The following is a 21466-nucleotide window of genomic DNA, read 5'->3' as shown; positions in this document are numbered from 1 at the left end:
TTGGACGACTACATTGGAGTTTCAGATGCTGGTTTATTTTTTTCGTCGTGTTTTGCGTTGCTTGGGTTTGTCCGCCTGGTCCATTTCTCCTGAACATATCTCAGGAACACCTGGAGGGAATTGATTCAAATTTGGCACAAGCATCCACTTCCTCTCAAGGATGCACTGATTTAAATGTTGTCCTTGAGGACAGTGGCCTCGGCTCGACACGTTCTCGTGAACGAGCAACTTTTCAGCGATTTATAAAACCTCACATTTATCAAAAACGTCCAAATAATGCAAAAATAATTCAAGTGCTAATCATGAAAATATGTCAGTGTAAAGGTTGGTCAGGTTTGCATTTGTACAACTACATTGGAGTTGCAGAAGCTAAACTTTTGTTGTTGTCGTGGCCAGATATTTTGTGTTTCTGGGGTTTTCCGTCTGGTCCATTTCTCATGAACATATCTCAGGAACACCTGGAGGGAATTGATTCAAATTTGGCACAAGCATCCACTTCCTCTCAAGGATGCACTGATTTATATTTGGTCCTCGGGGACAGTGGCCTCGTGTCGAACCGTTCTCGTAAAGTAGCACCTTTTCAGCGATATATAAAACCTCACATTTGTCAAAAACGTCCAAATAATGCAAAAATAATTCAAATGCTAATCATGAAAAAGGGCTTTTGGGCACCCTCATCCTGGAATATGTTGCAGAAGGTTTTAAAACTCAAAGAACTGATACCACTTACTGCTTTTGAATATAATGTCAATGTCAATGTTACTTAAATTAACTCTGTACGTCGCTGTCTCTTAACGTTCAGTTTCTTTGAACTTGTTTGTGTTTCATGTGTTGCTGCTGTCTCTGGCCAGGTCACCCTCGAAAAAGAGATTTTTAATCTCAACGGGATTCACCTGGTTAAATAAAGATTTAAAAATATATATATATATTTCACACAAATGTCAAAATGATGAAGTGATGACATTTGTTGAACCGCATCTTGACGGAGCCGACGTGTGTTCACACCCGCAAACCAGTGTCAGTAAAAGATTATTTTAGCTTAAAATTATTTATTAACTAGATATCTACACCTCTTTTCCAGAATTCAAAATGAGCTAAATAAGGGGAGACAGAAGGCAAGAGCACGACTAAGGTCACAGCGGCCTCATGTCCACATCACTCATCCCTGATGAAATCCATTAAAAGTGCGCTTCCTTTTAACCTATCAAAATAAAAGTCTGATTTGTATGTCAAGAGGAAGTAGATTAAAACATCTATGACTATTAAACTTTAAATAAAATGCGCATCTGTCCATCCGTAGCCGTACCGTCAAGTTTGCATTTTAACATAAAATAAAAAGTGCGCTTCCTTTTAACCTATCAAAATAAAAGTCTGATTTAAATATAGTAGAAAAGTAGATAAAAACGTCTATAAATTATTCAAAAAATACAATATAAAAAGGCATACATCAAAACCAAACAGGCAATCAACACAAAACAATAAACCTTTACATCCTGGGTATTTTGGCTCAAAGAAAAAAAATGTCAATAAAAGAAGGCGCCTAAAAGCAACACGGTGCAGAGCGATGCACGGAGAACAGCCGCGTGACGTTACGTAAGTGTGGACGGTTTCATTCTCCGAGCTGCCAACGCTGTGAAATTACCAGAAGAGTGTTTGAACAACCCCCCCCCCCTTTCTTTCGAGCTCCCGTTCCTCCCATCATGTGTATGTCCCGTAAAACTCTTTCTTATTTGCCTTCCAGGCGGATCATTACAGGATGCATGACGCACGGGTCACGTACCTCTCCGAGTCAACATGAGATCCGGCTGACAGGATCCCCTCACCGGATTGATCTCGGATAGAGAAACCAGACGGATGACTTTCATTGAGGACGTCCACGAACCCGATCCCTCGCCGTCTGGATACTGAGAACAGGATATGCTCCTCGGACGCCGGCGATCTCTCTGTTCCCTTTTCGGGCTCTCCTCTGACAGCATGTCTCTCCCCAGGCGGAGGCAAATCAGGACTTTGGCTCTGCTGTTCTGCGTCATCACCTTCACCACGTTCCTGTTCAGCTACACTCTCAGGGACCCGTCGCTCGACTTCTTCAAGTACGCCTCCCGCCTGTCGGATAACTTATTCTTCTCCTCCGGGGGGCCGTGCGCCTGCCGCCGGCGGTGCATGACGGAGGCGGAGGACGACCCCTGGTTCGCCGAGCGCTTCAACCGCTCCGTCCGCCCCCTGATGACCAGGGAGAACAGCGTGCTGTCGGACGACACCTTTAAATGGTGGCAGGTAAGATCCCTGGGGAGAGGAGGGGTGGGGGGGGCTAAGAGATGTAGCACCATATCACATAATGATCGATATGTCGTCAAGTTTTTTGGGGTTTTCTGAGAGAGAAAAAACTGTCAAAATGACTTGTAGGCCATTATTATTTGAGGAAGGTGATGATGAGATCACACGCCGATGAGACGCTCCCGAGAAGTGTTTTTCTTTTTTTTGCCACATCGATTGTTCCCAATCCAAAAGATCTTCAGAAGAATCGAGCCGTGAAGCGCAGGCGTGTATGGGTGGTGTACGATTATCATTTACTACATATATGCTGTTTTATTAGACTATAGTCGTGGGTAATGATTACCCGGCAGGTGTCATGAGACGTCTGATGGCGACTTTAAGCGCCTGTTTGTAGGCAATAAAGCTCATTTTTTGAGATGTTTTTTTTTTTTTTTTTTTTTTTCTTATCACTTCATCGACATATCTCTCTGAGCTCTGAGCTCTGACTTTCTGTCACTAGTACTTTCACACAGATTATTTGGGGGCTTTTGCACAGAGATTAAAGGCATCAGTCAACCGAGATTATTTTAAAACAAAAATTATAGTGCACAACAACAACAGAGAACTACACAACAGAGAGACTTTTAACTATTACCTGGTTAAACTGCAGCAAAGCAGCCAGCTCCCTTTTTAACTCCCACCTTTCACAATAAAAGCCCGGGAAACATGGCCTCCGCTGCGTAACTGTTGAGGGAACTCAAATATACGCAGAGCTAAAATAAACTTAATAAAATAAACAGTTAATTAGTTTAACAGTTTACCTCAGAAAACACTGAGGGTCAATCAGAAACAATCAGACTTCAGAGGAGTCGCCCCCCGATGGCCATTAGTGAGAATGCAAGTTTAAAACACTTTCCTCTTCCGACCTGGAGGCTGCCACCCGGTATGAATAATTTAGAGTCTTTTTACTTTTTGTGTTGCTTATTCAATTCAATTTAGTTTCACAAATTCGGAGTGCTTTACAATCTTTACATAGACATCCCATCCAGACATCCACATCCATAAAACCACACCAAAAACTCCAACCACACTCCTCCAACAAAAAAAGGGAAAAGGGAAAAAGGAAGGGGAAAAAGGGGAGACCCAGAGGAGCACATCAGGAGGATCATCCAGGATAACAGATACAGAAGGTAGATTTATTTAGAGTTAAACAATTAATACATAATACACAATATGAATATATAGGAGAGTGTACGAATAGTTTAAGGTAGGTCCATCAGGATCCTGCACCAATCCATCAGGGAGAGGGCGGGCGGAGTCTCAACAGGTCTCAACAGGACAGTGGCAGGAATGAGGCAGACAGACTCCATACCATCACTCAGAGTCCATCAGGCAGATAGCATAGGGTCCGGCGACCCCATGAGATGGACCCCATGAGACGGACCGGGAGAAAGAGAGTAGAGAAAAGGCAGAGTGAGAGATGAAAATTCATCCCCTAAGGAGAGAGAAAAAGAAGAGGTAGAGTACTCCCTAATAACTTCGGGCAAGCCTAAGCTAGAAGCAGCATAGGATGGGCTGGCTGGACTTGATTCAGCCCTAACTATAAGCTCTGTCAAGAGGAAGGTCTTTCAGTCTACTCTACTTAAAGGTGACTGTGTCTGCCTCCCGGACTGAAATTGAAATTGGGTTCCATAGAGAGCTTGATGCTAACCAAAGGCTGGCTCCCATTCTACTTTTTTTTAAGACTCTAGGAGAACCACAAGCATTCGCATTTAGTGAGCGAGTTTCAGTGGGGCAATATGGTATGGTACAAGCCTCTAAGATATGGTGCATCACCAATCAAGGCTTATTCATCCCACACCTGGTGTACGAAGGCCTTTATATACATTTAAGCTAGATGTGGAGCTAGAGTTAGTTTATTTTAGCATAAACATCCATCCAAAGGTAACAAAATACACGTACCAGCACGTCTAAAGCTGCATAATTAACCTGATTGATGTATATGAGAACAGAAAAGTGGAAAAATGACAAGTTTTTAAAGTTTCTTTCTGGAGTCTGCTCATTGCCTTGTAAATGTGATAGTGACAGCGAGACTCACGATTGTTTAGAATAAACTTAGATTTTAACTATTTTAAAAAGCTAACGTGTTGCATGTATGTTCAGCCTTTTCTGGTATCTACTTACCTGGAGTTATCTTTTAAAGTTAAAGTGTTTTATGGAAGCTGTGTTAACTTATTACGTACTAGCCTAAATGTAATCCTATCTATCTATATATATATACAAATATATATATACAAATATATGTATATATCTATAAATAGTGATAACATATAATAAAATATAATATATATATATATAAATATTGATAAAATAATATTATATATATATAAATATTTATAAAATAATCAAAAATATAATATATATATATATACATTTATATATATATATTAAATATAATATATATATATATATATATATATATATATACACGGTACTTAAGGTTCGTCCCATTATTAGAGAATAACTCTCTGAATTAGAAAAAGGCCTTTTCACAAAATTGATGTCAAACAGTTTTCTTTTGTCCGGGAGGCATCGGGTGCCTTAGGCATTCCCCTCATTCACCTCACACCCGAGTCCAATTAGAGGCAAGAATAGAACAATTACTGCAAGGTTGCCTCCTGTCACTACTCGTTTCAGGAGACGCTCCTCACCGGGAGCTCGATGAGGCGAGTGTCACACACCGCCGCCGTAGCCCGGGGCCACATGGTTGTCGCGGCGCTGCACACAAGGCGAGGCCACGACCTCCGGGTGGAGCCGGGTTCTTCTTCCTCCGATGGGATGTCGAAACTCCCACGCTACGCGGCTAATAATTCTTAGTTTACGTAGAGGAGAGTTTTCGAATTAGGCAGAAAGTGTGTGTTTTTTGTCCTGAAGATTTATTTTAAAGTAGAGTTTAGACTCAAGATTAAAAGTCACATTTCTATAAATAATTAATAAATGCCTCCCCATGATTCTATTGTCAAGGTGCCATGATAAAACATGAAAGCATGAGTCACTGAAGCTCTGCAGGAAAACTCATGAGCAGAACATTCTGTAGTCAGGGTTTCAAGCTGCCACAGAAATATAGATATATATATATATATATATATATATATGCACTGTAGACCTTTATATATATATATATAATATATATATATATATATATTTATATTTTATATATATGTGTACTGTAGACCGTTATATATATATTATATATATTTATGTGTATATACTATATATATATATATATTTATGTATGTTTATACTATATATATAAATAAATAACAGTCCACAGTGCACATGTATATACTTCTATATATATATAACGGTCTACAGTACACATATATATAATATATATATATAATATAATATAATATATATATATTATATATATTATCTATATATATAACGGTCTACAGTGTATACATATATACAGTATATATATATATGCACACGCATTCTCTGAGTTCAAAGCCCCCAGAAGGCCGATGCCAGCAGAGCCCCGCAGACGCAGGTTATTTCAGAAATGTCTCTGGCTCCGCTGCCCTGTTCAAATCACTTCAGCTTTAAAGTGTCCCTGGAGCCTCTCTCTCTCTCTCTCTCTGATCTCTCTCTCTCTTCTTCTGCCCGCCGTGCGCCGCTAGTGGTTGCAGTCGGAGAGGCAGCCGGCCAACTTCTCCGAGGTGGTGGACCAGCTGTTCCGGGTCGTCCCCGACGAGGTGCAGTACGTGGACGCCGGGCCCAAGCGCTGCCGGAGCTGCTCCGTGGTGGGGAACTCCGGGAACCTGAAGGGGGCGCACTACGGAGGCCTCATCGACTCCTGCGACCTCGTCATCAGGTCCGTATCGGAATCGGAATCGGATCAAATGTAAACCAGGAGATTGGTTTATTGTGGAGGGGTTGTGGTCGAGCTCTCTGCCGGCTGCATGACAGAATGAATCTAATGTGGACGTCAAAGGGTTAAAACGAGCATCTCATATCCCCAAAGTCACAGATTTGTGTCATTGTGTATTCAGAAAAGCGTTATATGAGTTTGAATTATTATTATTATTATTTTTATTATTTTCCATGTTCAGTGTGAATAAATACACATCTGCAGAGGTGGAGAATATGCACATTCCTCAAGAGAGCTTTGGTATTGTTCTTTTGACTATTAAATAACAATTTTGGAAACAGTTACTTATGTAAGAAATAGAAATGGAAGTTATTATTTCGGACGATGTAATTGGTTGAAGGAGATATTTATCGTCAGCAGTGGAATATAACACTAGTGGTTAAGCTCACGTATGAAGTGGATGACGATCAGAGAGATGACACGCACACACAGTCTGGTGAGTGTGTGCAGAGATGTTCAGATACCCACAATGCACTTTTCCCAGATCCTCTAAATCCTCCTTTGCTCGACCATTATGAATATTAAGAAGGCAAACGGCCGCCGTGCTAAAGCCCCTTGTTTGCTCAGCAGAATGGTGAAAGAGATTTGAATCGTAAAGAGAGCCTTAAAATACACTTGATGGATTTTTTTTTTATGTTGTTTGCAGTGCTAATAATTGGAAAAAATGATCTGAAAACTGGATTTGAATCATGCTTTCGTTCTGGCCGATGCTTTCTCTGGACGTCTTATCGGCGGGGAAACTTCAAAGTCCACAGCCATCTCCACTTTGTATTTGATTGCAGATTTTAGGAAACTGCTGCTTTGTATCTACTAGATGTGAAAATAGAGATAGAGGAATGGCACTTCATCTCTCCTGGAGTCCGGACACACACACACACACACACACACACACACGGGGGAGGAGATAAGGAGGAACAATTTGGCCTAAACAAGAAACTAAACTGGCCACGTAGGCGCTCGTCTCGCTTCGTGACCAATTAGGTGTGTGTGTTAGTGGGGGGGGGGGGGGATATGTCATGAATAACACAGCAGAGACAAAGCAGGTAGGTCTGCGAGCGCTTCCCTGCACACGAAATATTCGTAGGTGTCACAGATAGTTATGATAATAACATCGCATTTAAGGATTCATAGTGGAAATGGGAATTTGGATGAAATTTATTATATTTTGTATCAATTCAAAGTAAAGAAAAAACATCCTCTAGTCATTTCTTCCTCATCAGTTGATGTGTCTGTTTGAGCCGTCGCACCAGTGGCTGCAGTAACGTGAGCTAATGGAGGAAGAAAATAAACCAAACCATTACCACATGGTATAAATACAGATCTGCAGAGGTGGAATATTCACATTCCTAAAGAATAGGATTGATATTGTTGTTGTTATAATAATCCATTAGATAGATATAGCATTTTCTAAGATGCTTTACATGTTACATTCAAACACCGTAGACACAACTACGGGGAGCAGCTCTGGGATAAGTGTCTTGCTCAAGGACACATTGACTAAGGCGGGGATTGAACCGCCAACCCCCTGATTGAAAGGTGGACCTGCGACCCGCTGACCCTCAGTCGCCCCTTTTGACTTTTATACTGGATAACAATTTTGGAAAATGGTACTTATGTAAGAAATAGAAAGCAAAGCAGTCACAGTATTATTTCACCACAGAATGGATGGTGTCACTGGTTGACGGAGATATTTATCATCAGCATATAAAATAAGAAATAACATTATTTAATTTTACATTTCTGTCTCCCGTTTTCACTTCAAACTATGACGCTCGACGTGGCCGCGAATAAAAGAGAAAGTGATTACCGCCGGTCTTCTGATTGGACGACGACCCACTAAAAATCTAAACCGCCCCCATTCGGCTATGTATACATTATTTTTCACCCAAACCACCATATTTACCTTTTCATTGATTTTCAATTATTTTATTGAATTTATTTTCTTTATTGTATTGTTATTTTTATTTTGTTTACGTTTTTTTCTTTGATTTAATTTTGTTTTTATGAAAATAAAATATTTTAAAATAAATATTTGTTGTTTTTTATTTCTTATTTATTCATTACTTATTTATTATTTATGTATCTATTTATTTATTTATTTTCACAATTCAAAAAAACATGCAGAGCATTAAACACGACATGTTTCTCCTGGAAATTCCCACAACTGAAACCTAACGATAGAGGGTGACCTCTAAAGCTTGCGTGTCATCATTTTAAACTGGATATTCACGTGTGTACAGTGTTGCATTGTGGGATTGTCTCCATAACGATGTGTCTGTGCCGTGCACACGGCTTTTTTTCCCGCTCCACGGTGAGAATGTTAACGGCAACTAAGGTGGTGTTTTACTCCTTCTGACAAAAATGTCAAACGCAGCACTTAAAACATCAACGTTGACACTGATTGCCGCCGTCTGAGTCGTCTGAAGGATGAAGGTGCGACGCCGCCGAAACCCATTCCGCTAAGATTGATGGCCGACGGGCTCCGCGATGATGTCGCCGACGCGAAGATCTTATCCGGGGTGTCACTCAAATACCTCAAAAGCCAATTCCGCGGGCGTATTCTCGCACGGCTCTTAAATTCATCGCTGCGTGGCTCCGTCAAACCCCCCCCACCCTCCCCGCCTCTGCTATGCAAAGCCACATTACTGCACTTATCTTCTCCCCCCCCCCCCCCCCCCCGTGCCATCGTCTATCCAATTCAATTACCGGGTAGGCGGGAGAGACGAGAGTTATTCTTCGCCATTAGCCGGAATAGTTTCCTGCGGGAGCGCGGTGTAAATATGCAGTTTTTTTTAAAAATCTCCTTTATTTTTGTATTCATTCGAGCCGGAGTGTGATGCACGCTCGGTTGGAAGCCGGAGCGCTGAGATAAAAGGTCGCCGTGGAACACTGAATACACATGCTGGAGGCCAGCGCTCATTCCAGAATACATGTTTTTTATTCATGTTTATTTTTTTATTTCGAACTATTGACAGGTTCATAACACCGTAAACATGAACTTTAACTGATATTTCCATTGTTTTTAATTTTTTGTTGACATATACAAACAGATAACAAACCCCTCCCACTAGTACACCCAGATTAACATTGTATTGATATGAATATGATGATATGACATGATGCGCCGTAGCCGATATATGATGATTGTTTATTATCCGGGACCAGTTGATTAGATTTAGAACTCAAAAGTATTGAACATGATTGTTTATTATCCAGTTGATTAGATTTATGATTGGTTATTATCCGGGACCATTTGATTAGATTTTGGGATCAATCTCAAGGTCATGGAAAGGTCAAACTGCAACTAATGCCAAAATGTTCATAATTCAATGCCCAATCTGAGTACACCCACCTAGGGTACAGGGAAATAAATAAGATACAAAGAGGTCACCTCATTTCGCAGAGCCAAGTCTACATATGTACCTAAACACACACATATCTGGTACGTCTGTGTGTAGACACACCTGCATCATAATTACCGGATTTCTATCTTCTATAACCGCCTTCTGAATTTCCCTCATAAATTGGTGATCGTGAGCTTTAAAAGCTGTTAAGTGCATTATACATATAGATTTTTTAATTATTTGATTTTATATATTTTTTAAATTGTATTGTTAATTTGATTTTTCGTAATTTTTTTTCTTTGATTTATTTTGTTTTTATAAAAATAAAAAAATTGTAATAATTATTTTTTATTTATTATTTTTTATTTATTATTATTTATTATTGTATTTATTTATTATGTATTGTGTATTTATTATTCATTTATTTTCACAATGCAAGAAAACATGCAGAGCACACTACATTAAACATGACAACAAATTAGGAAAAAGAAGAACATTTAAATACAAAGTAGATAAAATGAAATAAATAAAATTAATAAAGTATATAGATAATTCCCCCCACCCACATCAAATATTATTCTAATGATTATTAATAATTATTCTAAATTAAAAAAGGATCATTTATTTGGACCATAGACGAGGAGGATTACAGTGGATACTTTCTGCCCCCATTGAGCTTAGCTGAACAAAATCATCATTTTTAAAATTCTTAGTTTAGAAAGGAACATAATCAAAATATCAGGAGTAAAATAACCACAATATGAACCAGAAGCTGTACATAAACATTATTTGACATTATCTGAATATTCAAACATAGTATCTCTCTCTAAGTAAATTCGGTTCTGTGGTTACTGTCCCTTTAAAGAAATCCTCTAACCTCAGGGATAGGAAGCCCCGCCCTCCCAAAAAAAGCAACATTACAAAAACCCCTGTGACACGGCACAGAGATACCACGATGACACGATGCATAATGTACTTCAGCGCTCCGAATAGTTTCACCGAGTGCGTTATTACCAAACCTCCCGATGGCCAGAACGCTCCTCAAGGGCTTCCTACCCATCGGCCCCCCGGGGCCGGCTGTGTTCCCAATCGGGGCCGTAAAGCTCAAACAAAGCTGGCGTATCGGAAGCTTGTGTTTTGCATTGCTCCGCCTCCTCGTTGTCGTCGTTGTGTAGCTCAACTGCAAAAGCGCTTAAAAAAAGATCCATCGTTACGGAAACGTCCAATTGAGACTGGATTTCTTGCCGGTGTTCAATCCACTGCAATCAATCCCCAACTCCGTTTGTTATTGCGACGCAAATAACACGCCGAGTTCGGGGCCTTGATTGCCACTCTGGTTGCGAGTGAGTGTCGGAGGCCGCTGGAACTGAAGGGCTTCAATCAGAGGCCCGTTTCGTCACTTGAATTGAGAATGCCAAATATGCTCTTTGCAAGAGAGTCTAAGAGAGCTCAGGCCACTCGTAAATATGATTATTTTGTAATGTTTTCGTATATTCTTGGGGAACAGGGTGAAATGTTACGTGTGCATTTATTTGAAGGTTTTCAAAATAAGATAAAAAATAAAGAGGTTTTTATTGTTGTTATACAATGACATTTTGTTTTGGTGGCCCACAGCCAGGAGCAGCAAACAACAATGATGGACAAGTACTGGATAAAAATACACAAGGAACAAAATGTACAGATTACACAAGGAAAAAAAAATTACAGAAAAAAATACAAATGGAAAAGATGTACAGATAAAAATACAAATGGAAAAAATTCACAGATAAAAAGACAAATCGAAACAATATTACAGATAGATTAAAATACAAATGGGAAAAATTTACAGATAAAAACACAAATGGAAAACAAATTACAGATAAAAATACACAAGAGGAATAATACATATATATATATATATATTAAAAACGTTTCCAAGTAAAATAATATGGATTTGTGCGTTGGTTTTCATAGTGCAATTGTGTAAAGTTTTCAAGCCACACAGAGAAAAACAAGACAAATAAACTTGATTTTAAAGGCAGTGAAGGAATTACAGTATAGCCTCCATTATTTCAACTGTTTTTTCGGATGTCATAAGTTTTTGATGTTGTACGTGTACTAGACATGAATGTGTGTGTTGACAGAAGTGTGTGTCTGCGCCGTGATGGAGAGTGACAGTCGCTGCGAGCAGAAGGTTTCGTTTTAATACCGAGGAACGAGATCGCTGATAGCTGAGCTTCTTCTTCTTCTCCGACATGTTTTTAATGACGTTAATTAACTGAGAACCATCTGCAGACGCATTTGAACATTGTTGAAAGGCACGCCGGCGTTACTCGTTCAACATTTGAAAAGTAAAAACAATTTTCTCACGAAAACGGTGATCAAACAGTGCCGGATAGCTTTTGTTCAGCCTCGGCCTTCGTTCCTCCTTTTCTTTATATGAACGCTCGAGAATTATTTTTTAATTCTTCTGATTATTCAAGAGATCAAGACCACATATTATGCCCATTGTGAAATATTTACGCCGGTTACCGGTTAGTTTTATCCTGATTTTACAGTTATTTTATTACGACATGGCCTTGAACCAGACGACCTCTCAGAAATGATTTTATTTTCTAATAAAAGGTTTTTATGGATTTCACTCTAATTTGATCTTTCTCAATGGTAAATATTGAGAAATAAACAACACAACTAGCCCTCACACTGGTTTAGTGAACATTTATATATATGCAAAAAAAAATATGCATTTCTCTGATTACAACAAATCAACTGAAATATTGCAAGCCTTTTTTTTTTTAATTTATATATATATATATATATATATTTATATATATTTATATATATAAATAAATATATATTTATACTGTATATATAAATATATATATATATTTATAAATATATGTATTTATATAAATATGTATATATAATTATATATGTATATTTATATATATAAATATATTTATATTTATTTATATATATTATTATATATATATATAAAAATATATGTATACTATATATATAAATATACATATATTTATAAATATATTTATATATATATATATGCAGGCAGAGTACTGCGCTGTGCTCTCAAAGCGAAACCTTCGAGTGCCACATTGCCAGCGGCTTTGTATTCGTTCTTTTTAAAATTTCGGAGCCCGGAGCTTTTTAAACCCCACCTGACACTCTGGGCCTTCATCTCATTATTTGGGGGGGGTGGGGGGGGGGTTGCCTCATTCTGGCCAAGCTCATAACAAAATGTTTGTACCTCATCGTGATTGTTAGTCAGCTGGAACTAGCATAGGCATTTTGAAAATGTACGCACACACACACACATACGCACACACACACACACAGGGGAGCAGCGAACTAGTGAGAATGTGAAGAAATGAGAGCGCTGACCTTTCGCGTGTCGCGTGGCTCTTACCCGCCGCACCTCGACGTTGGGCTCACAAATGAATAATAATTAGACAAATGAGTCCCAACGGCCTCGACATTAAAGACGCCATTACTCGTGGACAGGGACCTTGATTTTTTTCTTCACTTTTCGAGATGAGATTTGCAGCACCGCTCCGATAAAAGACTTTTAGAGTTGTTGTTGTTGTTGACATTCTCGGCAATGTCGATGTCCTGTTTGCTTCCAGAAGCCAGAATATAATATCACCAAATCCCCAAATAATTGCATTCGAAATAAGAATAACAGAAATATAAGTGCAATAAATAAATACACTTTACTTACTTACTTTACTTTCGGATTTTCCCACATATATTACAGCCACATCCAAATCTTCCCATGAGCTCATATTATTTGATAAGCACGACATATTGATCCCGATGATTCCGCTTCATGTTAAAATCATTCTTCGTCTCACATTGATTCTCGTGCTATTTGTCAAATGTATCAAAATAAGAGCCTCAGGAAGCATCTCGCCGGTGGGACTGAGCTCTGGGCTCAACACATCTGCCCCGGTTTGTTCTCTGAGCCCATCTGGTACTCGTTTTCCCAGCGCCGGGGACGAGCAGCAGCAGAAGTTGAATATTGATTAGATATAACGGAAACAGTTGACGCCCCCACGGGATTAAGGTGAGGAACACTGAGCTGGTGTTTTTAAAAATAGATTGAAATAGTTGGAGGAAGGTTCACCTGGTTGTCGATGTTTTCTTTGACTGAGGTATATGTGCTTGTGTGTGAACTGGGAGATGATGACTTGAGTCTTAGTTTGGGTTTTTATTCAGGCTGTGATCTAAAGAAATATTTTTATTTTTTTATATTGTCCGTCACTGTTTGATGTTGTATTGTCTGAAACTTTGTGTAAAGTGCTACTGCTGCTAGACACTCTTGTAAATGTGATTTTTAATCTCAATGAGGCTTTAACCCTCCTGTTACCTTTACGGTCAATTTGACCCCATTTAATGTTTAACGTTGGTGTTCTTTCGGGTCAATTTGACCCCAAGCTGTTTTTCACTGTGTCAAACATATAAGAAATATCAACTTTTTTATATATTTAAAGAGCTATTTAGGTAGTCAACAAACAAACATAAAGTACCTCACACTTAAACTTGGAAAACAATATTAATTCTAATAATTTTCTGGAGGTTTTAATTGCTGGGGTCAAATTGACCCCACGGGTAAAATATGTCAGTAAATATAAAGGTAACAGGAGGGTTAAACATTGAATGGGGTCAAATTGACCCTAAGGTAACAGGAGGGTTAAATAAATGGTTAAATAAAGAAAAAATTAAAAATACAAAATAAGTAAGATGACTTCTTCAGTGCCCTGACAGACTTCCGAGCTTTTGCCCCCTGCGGTGAGGACATCTCACGGGGTCACGCCAAAGAAATGCGTCAAATATTCCAAGGCTGTGAACGGATTTTGCAGGATGCAGTGTGTGTGTGTGTGTGTGTGCATGTGTGTTTCTTTAATAGTCATTATTTCCTTCAGTAAATCCTCTTAGTTTCCTGCTGCCGGGGCTTTAAGGGAAGTATCCGGTGAAGACTCCCGAGCGGCCGATCCTTTTCTCTGACAGCAGCCGGCCGCTGGCCTTCACAGTTCTCATAGCGACGTCAGTAAGTTACGATGAGTGACGCTCGTACGATCCACTTCACACTCTGGCGGCTGAATTGCCGGAGGCTTGAAATATATGCAGCGTGGAGGTTGGTGCGATTTTTTGGACATGCAACACTCAAAATTAATATATTTAGAACAAACAAGCAGCGGTAATCTGAGTGTGTGTGTGTGTGTGTGTGTGGAGTGGGGGGGGGGGGTCGGGGCTCTGCTCGTATCATGGGAGACATTGTTCGCAGAATCAGTAACTTCGTTTAAATCACTTCTTAAAACCCATTTTTATAAAAGAGCTTTTAAGTGATGTCGTCCTTTTATGCAATTCTTTGGTTCCTCTAATTTAGTTTGTCTGTTTTTTTATTTTATATACTGTATATATATACTGTATATATATACTGTATATATAGATATATTTATTCATATATATTGATTTATTTATTTATTTATATATATATATTTATATCTATATATCTATATATTTGTTTATATATCTCTTTTTTTAATATATATTTTCATATATATATGAATTTTGTTCTTCTTCTTTTAATACATATATATATATAAAGATATAAATATATATACTGTATATATAAATTTAAATTACAAATGAAAAACAAATGTATCTATATATATATATAAATCATCATCTGTGAGATAGCCTGTACACAAAGTGCTTCTCGCTGGAGGTTGTTTATAATTCTTGACAGGCTCCGGCTGAAAATCTCACGTTGTTATATATCTTGTCGGCTCAATCAGTAATGAGGAGTATACTGAGACTGATGATGTCAAATGGGGGGGGGGGTACTTCCTTCCACGACTGACCGACACCGACTGCCGCTGTCAAAACATTGTATGTCGCCGACCAATTATCGGTCCAGAATGGTGTGTATTGTTGGACATAATAATAGGGACGCCTCGCCAAGCGGTATTTGTGGAGCTGTAAATGGACACCGGGTTGTGTGGACGTCCAAAACATGTTGGAGGGGGACGCATTGTGCTTTTATTAGTATTTGTTTTGTTTATTGTTGGTTTTCCACGTACGGATTAGTATACAACAACAACAGAAAAGAGCCAAATGTGTCCTATCTCTGAAAACATGTGGGTGGAATAAAACCTTCGATTGGAACTGTCCTGGAGAGGCTAAAGATAGATGGAGTATATATATATAAAAAAAGTAAAAACAACTCTGCTTCCTTGTCTCTGCAGAATGAACCAGGCGCCCACCGCCGGGTACGAAGAGGACGTGGGCGCCAGGACGACGCATCACGTCATGTATCCAGAAAGCGCCGTCGACCTGGACAACGGCACCAGCCTGGTGCTGGTCCCCTTCAAGACTCTGGACCTGCAGTGGATCATCAGCGCCCTGACCACGGGCACCATCACGCAGTAAGCGTGTGCTTATTAATTCATATTTTTAATGCGAGGAATGGATGAAATGAGTGTGTCGTGTGAGAGGGGATGGATTCATCAGTTCCTCTCAGCCCTGCAGAGCTTTTCAGCGTCTTTCGGGCTCATTATATTGGGTTTCACGGCCCGTCATTCATCAAACTCATTTTCAAGTTACGACGGAAACTGAAGAGAAAAAAATTATATTGGACGTCCATCAGGCACGAACTTGACCCCAAATGGTTTCTGATGCTGTAAAAAGCAACTTTTGGCCATATTGTATCGACTTAATAAACTGATGATGTGTCAACGTTGTGTCACAGCTCATTAAAAACGAAAACAAAATATTTTTTACAATTATTTTCTATTTTATTTAAGTTTTTCTTTTTGTTATTTACGATGTTTTGTAGCGGGTTTTTTTTCTTCAGTGAAACTGACAAATAATCAATAAATAAAAAGTACAAAAATAATAATAATGTAAAATAGAGACAAAGATGTGCTTATTTAAAATACTTATACCGAGCTTATAAATGACATTTTATGGAAAAGACAAATATTTTAAGACATTTAAAGAAAAAGTACAAATAAATAAGTAAAATCTAATCACAGTGGTTAGCCCAAAACTCAGTATTAAGACATCTATTATTCCAATTTGTTTAATTGTTTTATTTTCCAGATACATATCCCAGACAAGATGCTCTCTCATTTGTATTTCAATATCTGTAATTAATTCAAAATAAGTAAAATAAAAAATATACATGCTTAATTAACCTCACCGCTTCAGAATTCAATAACTGAAAATGTCTTGAAAGCATTTTGATGTTCCCCTAAATCCATTTACTCTCTCCAGATGCCAGATTGTCATGGCAACAATACAATTTAAATTTAACAAAATTAAATACATTTTAAAATAATTATTTAAATTTAATTTAAATTTAAATTGTTTTCATTTAAATTTCATAATAAATAATTTAAATGTAAAAAAATTAAAGAAATTAAAAATAATAATTTAAAACGTAATGGCAATCTAAAATGTAATCTCAACCTCAATGTAAAAAGATAGGCTGAGGGTTAAATAATCACTCCACTCAAATTCACCTTCAGCTGCTTCAACCATTAGCTTTATTACTGGACATTAAAAAAAGCATCTATTGCCAATAACTCCGACCGGCCAACACTTGCGAGGCCGTCGAAGGACGAGTCGATCCAAAAAAAATAAAAAACCCGTCCCAGTCGTCTTCCAACTCTGCCAAAGCAAAATAATTCTGCATCATTAAATCTGTCTCAGCAGATCTTCATCCGAGTGTTGTGAATCATTTTTGGTGCATTTTCTGGTGTCGTTAAAGAGAACGAGGCTCCATCCCTGAGTCTGTGTTTAACATTAATGTGTGTGTGTGTGTGTGTGTATTGCAGCGTGCACGTTAAGCACTTTTTTTATTAATTCGCCAAAAACAATGTAGAGGAATCTGGTTGGACGGCGATATTGCCGAGCACACATCCGCCCCAACGGCTTTAAATCTTAATGAATTTTAATGAGATGCTATGGCCTTGATTTAAAAAAAAGAACATTTAAAAAACATGCTTTTAATTGGAAACATTTGTCGTGGATTTTGTATCTTACGAGTGTCGAGGTTGTAGGAATTTGCAAAATTTTACAGCTTCTTTCTTCGTGACTTCAAGTTTTACCTGTAAAAAACAAAAAAATGAACTGAATGAATGGAATGTGGACACAAAGGAAGCCCCGCCCACTTTCCTGTCGCAACTGCGTCGTCTTCAACACCCCAAATAAGTCGGACCTGCTCCCCCCCCCCCCCCCAAAAACTGTTGACAGCGAGCGTGTTTCTGTGAAAGCACATTTATTTTTAAGCATTGAATTCAAATGAATGGACGCTCATTACTGGGACTGTGGGTGCGATACAGGAACTGATCGCAGACAAATAAGCAGAGTTATTTTTATTCATAGTTATGGGGTTTGAATTGGATTGAAAATCCTTCTGAGTTTCCCTTGTTGTGTTTTCTGTCCGTGTGTCGCAGCACGTACACGCCGGTGGCGTCCAGGATCAAGGCGAACAAAGACAAGGTGAGTCAGGCTGACGTGAACATCTCATTCCTATTAACTCGAGTTCTGGACACGATTTAGAGACACAACATGTATTTAGTGACTTTTCAGATTTAGATGTTGAGGATATGATGGCGTGCAAGTAATCGAGAAAATTACGACGTCGACTAATACGTCCAATAAATCAAAGTATGATGAACAGGAGACTCTTGAATGAGTGTTTCTGCATCATGAGTCATTTCACTTTATTTTAGTTCATTTAGCAGGTATCACTTTCCTACTTTTACTGGAGTGACATTTTTGAAGGACGTCTACTTAAAATTAATTTTTTCGATTTTAATATTTCTAGTGTTAATTAAAAGTCTTACTTACGATCTGCATGTTTCCATTTACAAGATACAACACAGTTCTAAATGTAACGGCAGACAGAAACATGGAGGTGCCACCTGGAACCGAAAATGGTTCTTCCGAGTGATGCCATAGAAGAACCATTTCTGGTTCCACAGAGAACCTTTCAAACCAGGGTTCTTTAAAGAACCATTTCCTTAAAGAGTTCTTCAAAGAACCTATAAAGGTGTCTCAAAGAACCTTCAAAAAAGGTTCTTTAAGGCACCATTTATGGTTCCGCATAGAACCTTTTAAACCAGGGTTGTTTAAGGCACTATTTCCTTAAATAGTTCTTCAAAGAACCGAAAAAGGTTGTGCTCAAAGAACCTTCAACAAATTGTTCTTTAAGGCACCATTTCTGGTTCCTCAAAGAACCTTTTAAACCAGGGTTCTCTAAAGAACCATTTCCTTAAAGAACATATAAAGGTGTTTCAAAGAACCTTCAACAAAAGGTTCTTTAAGGCACCATTTCTGGTTCCACAAAGAACCTGTAAAGGTGTCTCAAAGAACCTTCAAGAAAAGGTTATTTAAGGCATCATTTCTGGTTTCACAAAGAACCTTTCAAACCAGGGTTCTTTAAAGAACATTTTTCTGAAAGAGTTCTTCAAGGAACCTATAAAGGTCTCAAAGAACCCTAAAAAAAGGTTCTTCAAGGCACCATTTCTGGTTCCACATAGAACCATTCAAACCAGGGTTCTTTAAAGAACCATTTCCTTAAAGACTTCTTTAAATAACCGATAGAGAACCTTCAGAAAATGCGTCTTTAAAGAACCATTTCTTTAAATAGTTCTTCAAGGTCAAAAAAAACTAACTGTGCCTCAAACGAAAAAAAAAAATTCAGTCGGTGATGGTTCTTCGTAGAACCACAAAGCCTTTTAAGGAACCATTTAAGAACCGTTATGTTTCTGTGTGCATTTCTTATTTTTTTGCAGGTGCTGATTTACAATCCGACGTTTTTCAAATACGTCTACGAGTCTTGGCTGGAAGGTCACGGGCGATACCCGTCCACCGGCTTCCTCAGCCTGATGCTGGCCGTGCATATCTGTGACGAGGTGCGTCGAGCCCATCGAACGCATCCCACTGGATTTAGATAGAAGCTTGTGTGGGTGGCTTATTTGTTTTCTCAATATTTCCCTCCTCGTCCGCTACCAGGTCACGGTGTTCGGGTTCGGGGCGGACCAGTACGGGAACTGGCACCACTACTGGGAGGAGAACACGTTGTCCGGAGCCTTCCGACACACGGGCGTCCACGACGCAGACCACGAGTACAACGTCACCCTGCAGCTGGCGGAGAAGCACAAAATTCAATTGTTTCGAGGGAGATGATACCCGAGACCCTCCGCGTGTGTGTGTGTACAGCGGGATGACCACAGAACAAAACCTCAGCAGCCTTTTTTCCGAAATGGTTCTCTCTCGCGTGCGCTGGGAACAACGATCTTTTGTTCTCTGAAAGACGATCTTCTGCTGGTCCGTCCAGTGTTCTTTACATCGCCTGAATTCAACCGCTGTGGAAAAACCAACAGAGCTTCAGTCGCCAAGTGACGGGAACACAAGCCCTGCTGTGTGTTCGCCTCTTATTGAATTATGACATATGTCGTGCGGTCCATTCCTTTGTGTTGTTGTTTGTTTAACTCACGGCTCTCGATGTTTATGATCACCGGCAATAATAAGCTCTGTGAACAAAGGCAATGTCTCATGAATACCCTGTTATATATATATATATATATATATATATATATATTTATATTTAATATATATATTTATATGTGTGTGTATATATACACATATATATTTATATATATTTATATGTGTGTGTATATATATATACACATATATATATACACACACATATATGTGTACATATATATATAATATATACACATATATATGTGTGTATATAAATATATATATACGCGTTAATCTTGTGTTAATATCAATATATTAACGCCGACAATTATATATATGTGTTAACGCATATTAATATATATTTATTATTGTAAAGTGTGTTGACTGCCAAGATGAATTGTCTTATCACCGAGTTCTTAAATATCATTTAAATGTTCTCTGCATTCACACAGGTGGCGTAAACTCCATTTTAGCTGGATTTAATGCAGACCAGATTGACTATGTTACACACACACCGTTGATGCCAGCAAATCATACAACCAAACACACAGTGACCAAGGCACCAGCGTTCATTAAAAATATATATATATATATATATATATATATATATATATATATGTATATATATATATATACATTAAATATTAAAAAATAAAAGGCTTGCAATATTTCAGTTGATTTTTTCCGAGACAGTCCTGTATATGTGACACAGCAAAGTTTACATCCAAGCTGACAGACGTGAGAAGATGTTAATCACCCTGTAAATGTTTAATTTAACTTTCCACCATAAGGACAATATTTTTTTCGTCATGCCGACCAAAATCTGACCAAATCTTCATAAACTTTGTTCACCGCAGAGCTGCTTGTGATTAAGGTTTGACGAGGCTACGGGTCACTTTAAATCAAGTCAAATGACATATTTCACTCTAATGAGACATTTCGGGCCCTCGCCTGGTGAGGTGCTCTCAACATACTCCTCTTCAAAATGGGAAACTATTGAAACTGTCCTATTTCATTTATTCCTTGATTTGATCTATTCCATTTATATTACATTACTTTCAGATATGAATGTTAATGCAATAAGAAATAATGTTCCTTTACTTTTGTGTTAACCAAAACATTTATTTATTCATATTTTAATATAATGAGTCTTAAAAATACCTCAATCAAACCCTCCAAAACACACCTCGCATACATTAAAGTTTGTGTGTCATAAACTGGTATTTACAACAGAGCTTATTTTATGCAATAATCCAAAATTGTTGATGCTAACATCCGTGGTTGATTTGTTGACATTCTAAATATTATGTGTATCGTCTTGTAATCATTTGTTGAATTTGAAATCCCTCCCAGAAAAAGTGTTGAGGTCATGAGGTCGTATTACCCATGAGCCTCCAGTGTTGCCACAGCAGTACAAGCAGCGATCAGCACAGTTTCA

The 21466-nt window shown here is 38.4% G+C and overlaps 1 protein-coding gene across 1 annotated transcript; it reads left to right on the top strand.

Moving 5' to 3' along the window:
• Positions 1–1917: 1917 nt before the first annotated feature.
• LOC130196568 (CMP-N-acetylneuraminate-beta-galactosamide-alpha-2,3-sialyltransferase 1-like) lies at positions 1918–20087 on the top strand. The gene is made up of 6 exons (XM_056418828.1): positions 1918–2274; positions 5937–6130; positions 15777–15956; positions 17991–18036; positions 19335–19454; positions 19555–20087. The coding sequence occupies exons 1-6, from the start codon at positions 1918–1920 to the stop codon at positions 19726–19728; spliced, it is 1071 nt and encodes a 356-aa protein (XP_056274803.1). The 3' UTR covers positions 19729–20087.
• The last annotated feature ends 1379 nt before the right edge of the window (positions 20088–21466 follow it).

Source organism: Pseudoliparis swirei, chromosome 1 (assembly GCF_029220125.1).
Source record: "Pseudoliparis swirei isolate HS2019 ecotype Mariana Trench chromosome 1, NWPU_hadal_v1, whole genome shotgun sequence".
Lineage (NCBI taxonomy): Eukaryota > Metazoa > Chordata > Actinopteri > Perciformes > Liparidae > Pseudoliparis > Pseudoliparis swirei.
This window is presented reverse-complemented; position numbering and strand designations above follow the sequence as displayed.